Raw genomic sequence first — 5,200 nt, 5'->3', positions numbered from 1 at the left:
ATGTTTTATATTGAATAAATGGGGGATAACTCAATTTAATATCAATTACAGTTTTTATTGTAATAATGGGAGATAACTCTACATATCAAATAAAGTTTATATTGTAATAAAGGGGGATAACTCAATTTAATATCAATTACAGTTTATATTGTAATAATAGGAGATAACTCAATTTAATATCAATTACAGTTTATATTGTAATAAAGGGAGATAACTCAATTTATATATCAATTACTGTTTATATTGTAATAATGGGAGATAACTCAAAATGATGTCAATTAAAGTTTATATTGTAATAATGGGAGATAACTCTGTATATTAATTAAAGTTTATATTGTAATAAAGGGAGACAACTCAATTTAATATCAATTACAGTTTTTATTGTAATAATAGGAGATATCTCTATATATCAATTACAGTTTGTATTGTAATAAAGGGAGATAACTCAATTTTATATATCAATTAAAGTTTATATTGTAATAGAGGGAGATAACTCAATTTAATATCAATTACAGTTTATCTTGTAATAACGGCAGATAACTCTATATATCAATTAGAGTTTATATTGTAATAATAGGAGATAACTCTATATATATATAAATTAAAGTTTATACAGTAAAAAAGAGAGATAACTTTATATAAAAATTACAGTTTATATTGTAAAAATGGGAGATAACTCGATTTTATACATCAATTACAGTTTTTATTGTAATAAAGGGAGATAACTCTATATATCACTTAAAGTTTATATTGTTATAAAGGGAGATAACTCAATTTAATATAAATTAAAGTTTATATTGTAATAACGGGGGATAACTCTATATATAAATTATGTTTTGCATCTACTGGATAAACATGGAGCACTCCCTGAACCTGGAGGTACTTCGGCATAAAGCTGATATCTGTGCTAAAGTGGAATTTTTTATGTTTCGTAAATATCGTTTAGAGTGGATGAAATCAGAAGATCTTGTGCAAATTCGGTGAAATCGTAAAACTTTTGACTTAATTATAGCAGAAAAGGTATGTTTTGGGTGAAAGGAGCTCTTTTGCAAGAGTTGATGAGTATCAGTTTCTTTGAAATACACTTTACATAATAATTGATATCATTTAAACATAATAATTGATATCATTTAAACATAATAATTGATATCATTAAAACATAATCATTGATATCATTTAAACATAATCATTGATATCATTCAAACATAATCATTGATATCATTAAAACATAATCATTGATATCATTTAAACATAATCATTGATATCATTTAAACATAATCATTGATATCATTAAAACATAATCATTGATATCATTTAAACATAATCATTGATATCATTTAAACATAATCATTGATATCATTCAAACATAATCATTGATATCATTTAAACATAATCATTGATATCATTCAAACATAATCATTGATATCATTTAAACATAATCATTGATATCATTCAAACATAATCATTGATATCATTTAAACATAATCATTGATATCATTTAAACATAATCATTGATATCATTTAAACATAATCATTGATATCATTTAAACATAATCATTGATATCATTTAAACATAATCATTGATATCATTCAAACATAAGCATTGATATCATTTAAACATAATTATTGATATCATTAAAACATAATCATTGATATCATTTATTACCTTCACAAAACGGCTCAATTTTGCCAGGTGGGCATTCACAGGTGGGCGTATCAAAGATGCTTGCTCCAGGTGTACATGCAAACTGAGGTGGACATAGACACTGAACATCACAAAGCCCTAAACCTTTATAAAAGAGAATTAATTTGAAATAATATTTAACATCAAACTGAAAATGAAGATTTACACCCAGTTATTCTGTAAAGTATTTGCCATTTTGTATTTTGCTAAGACAATTGTTGTTATTATTATTATTATCAACATTTTATTTTTCATTTTCATTTCATAAAATATAACATATTTTTGTTTGAACTTACTGCAATCGTCGCCGAATGTATTTGGTAAACAAGAACATTTGAACGCATTATTTTCTTCCACCACCTTTCCACCATTTTGGCACTCCAGAATAGGTTCTAATAATGGCAAAATACAGATATACTCAAAAACGATTTTAATGACAAAAGCAACAAGAAGACAACACCAACAAGAAGACAACATCAACAAGAAGACAACATCAACAAGAAGACAACACCAACAAGAAGACAACACCAACAAGAAGACAACACCAACAAGAAGACAACACCAACAAGAAGACAACATCAACAAGAAGACAACATCAACAAGAAGACAACATCAACATAAGACAACATCAACAAGAAGACAACATCAACAAGAAGACAACATCAACAAGAAGACAACATCGACAAGAAGACAACATCAACAAGAAGACAACATCGACAAGAAGACAACATCGACAAGTAGACAACATCAACATAAGACAACATCAACATAAGACAACACCAACAAGAAGACAACATCAACAAGAAGACAACATCGACAAGAAGACAACATCGACAAGTAGACAACATCAACATAAGACAACATCAACATAAGACAGCACCAACAAGAAGACAACATCAACAAGAAGACAACATCGACAAGAAGACAACATCGACAAGAAGACAACACCAACAAGAAGACAACATCAACAAGAAGACAACACCAACAAGAAGACAACACCAACAAGAAGACCAACAAGAAGACAACACCAACAAGAAGACAACATCGACAAGAAGACAACATCAACAAGAAGACAACATCAACATAAGACAACATCAACATAAGACAACATCAACAACACTAAACAATAGGAGCGATATGACGTTGGAATTGAAATGTGGCCTGGTAGAAAAAAAAATGACAGGAAATTGGGCAAAGACAAAGTTGAAACTTCAAAAAAAGGCTTGTTGAGGACCTACGTATATTTCTTACTTACATTTTAAAACATGTTTGGGAACAATCAGGATTGAAAATGTGGTCTGCATTAAATTTTAAATATTTTTTGCTTTTTTCAAAATGGCAGCTAAACGGTTAGGAAGTAAGTTGCATATACGGGAAAGGTACAAAATAAAGATATTGATGGTACAAATTTTGTGGGAATATGTGCTCCACAAAGGTATGGGTAAACTTCACGTTGTGTTTTTTAAACTTTTAATATAACAGCATACATCATACAGTATTTACAACTGAGACAAGTTGAGGGAATGTGTCCGATGGCAAGATGGCGGTGAGAACATGTGGACAATATTTCTGACTTGCGCACTCAAACGGATATCGTGCAATTCGACTGTTACTAAATATAGATAGGACTTGGGCAACAAATTCTTCTACAGTCCGAACTATTCCACAAATTTAGTTGAATTTCAAATTTGCAAGTTTTTGTAAAACATAGTCCGAAAACTCAGATTTTTTTGATTTTCGGCATTTTCCGGTGATTTCAGACCATTTTCCGACATTTTTGGAAAATGTTTTTGTATAATCATAATTTACAATTTGGCTACAACTCATCTACATTTCGAAACGGGATTTTCTGAAACTGCAGTCTACTTGGAAGTTCTTGCAAGAATAAACAATAAAAAAAGTGTGGAAAATCGAACGAAAAATAAGCAATTAGTGGCGGATTTCTGAGTTTTCAGTTTCCGGTTGGAATCTGATGTATGGAATATATCTAAAAGGTAATTAACGACAGCGTTAATGGTCAAAATAATGAAGACTGCGTCAATGGTATTGATACTGATAAGAATCCATACCCCTTCCCCATATCTACTCACGGTCACATATCGGTGCAGTTCTGTCGGGTGAGCAGGTACAGCTGGGATCATCAAATATGTTGCCTGTTGGAACACAAGTACCGCCATTTAAACATGGGTTTTCACTCTCAATATCACAAACCCCTAGACCTGTATTAAAGAGATTTCAATAAAATAATATTTACCAACAAACTGCAAACTGTTTGTGTCTTTCAAAGACAAAGGGAAATTGACACTTTCCAATTTTGTTTATATTTTTATCACATCATTATCAACTATTTCATTTTTGTTCCTTTTTTCTGCAAGGGGTGGTAGACGATAAGATATTTTTTTGTTTGAACTTACTGCAATCCTCTCCGAATGTTTTTGGTAGATAGGAACATCTTAGTTTTCCATTTTCTACCACCAATTGTCCACCATTTTGACAATCGGGAATAATTTCTAATAAATGATAGAAATAGAGATATACTCAAAAACGGTTTATGGGATCGTACGTAATAGTTTATGGGATCGTATGTAATAGTTTATGGGATCGTATGTAATAGTTTATGAGATCGTACGTAATAGTTTATGGGATCGTATGTAATAGTTTATGGGCTCGTATGTAATAGTGTATGGGATCGTACGTAATAGTTTATGAGATCGTACGTAATAGTTTATGGGATCGTATGTAATAGTTTATGGGCTCGTATGTAATAGTGTATGGGATCGTACGTAATAGTTTATGGGATCGTACGTAATAGTTTATGAGATCGTATGTAATAGTTTATGGGATCGTATGTAATAGTGTATGGGATCGTATGTAATAGTGTATGGGATCGTATATAATAGTTTATGAGATCGTATGTAATAGTTTATGAGATCGTATGTAATAGTGTATGGGATCGTATGTAATAGTTTATGGGATCGTATATAATAGTTTATGGGATCGTATGTAATAGTTTATGGGATCGTATGTAATAGTTTATGAGATCGTACGTAATAGTTTATGGGATCGTACGTAATAGTTTATGGGCTCGTATGTAATAGTTTATGGGATCGTATGTAATAGTTTATGGGATCGTATGTAATAGTTTATGAGATCGTACGTAATAGTTTATGGGATCGTATGTAATAGTTTATGGGCTCGTATGTAATAGTTTATGGGATCGTATGTAATAGTCTATGGGATCGTATGTAATAGTTTATGAGATCGTACGTAATAGTTTATGGGATCGTATGTAATAGTTTATGGGCTCGTATGTAATAGTGTATGGGATCGTACGTAATAGTTTATGGGATCGTATGTAATAGTTTATGGGATCGTATGTAATAGTGTATGGGATCGTACGTAATAGTTTATGAGATCGTACGTAATAGTTTATGGGATCGTATGTAATAGTTTATGGGCTCGTATGTAATAGTGTATGGGATCGTACGTAATAGTTTATGGGATCGTACGTAATAG

At 30.8% G+C, this 5,200-nt stretch overlaps 1 protein-coding gene across 1 annotated transcript; it reads left to right on the top strand.

The window, feature by feature from the left end:
* Window positions 1–2,117: 2,117 nt before the first annotated feature.
* Window positions 2,118–2,914, top strand: LOTGIDRAFT_176202 (hypothetical protein; the record flags this gene model as incomplete). The annotated part of the gene is made up of 2 exons (XM_009067477.1): window positions 2,118–2,421; window positions 2,562–2,914. The coding sequence occupies 2 exons, from the start codon at window positions 2,118–2,120 to the stop codon at window positions 2,912–2,914; spliced, it is 657 nt and encodes a 218-aa protein (XP_009065725.1).
* Between the last annotated feature and the right edge of the window lie 2,286 nt (window positions 2,915–5,200).

This window comes from Lottia gigantea (assembly GCF_000327385.1).
Source record: "Lottia gigantea unplaced genomic scaffold LOTGIsca_826, whole genome shotgun sequence".
In the NCBI taxonomy this organism is placed as follows: Eukaryota; Metazoa; Mollusca; class Gastropoda; family Lottiidae; genus Lottia; species Lottia gigantea.
This window is presented reverse-complemented; position numbering and strand designations above follow the sequence as displayed.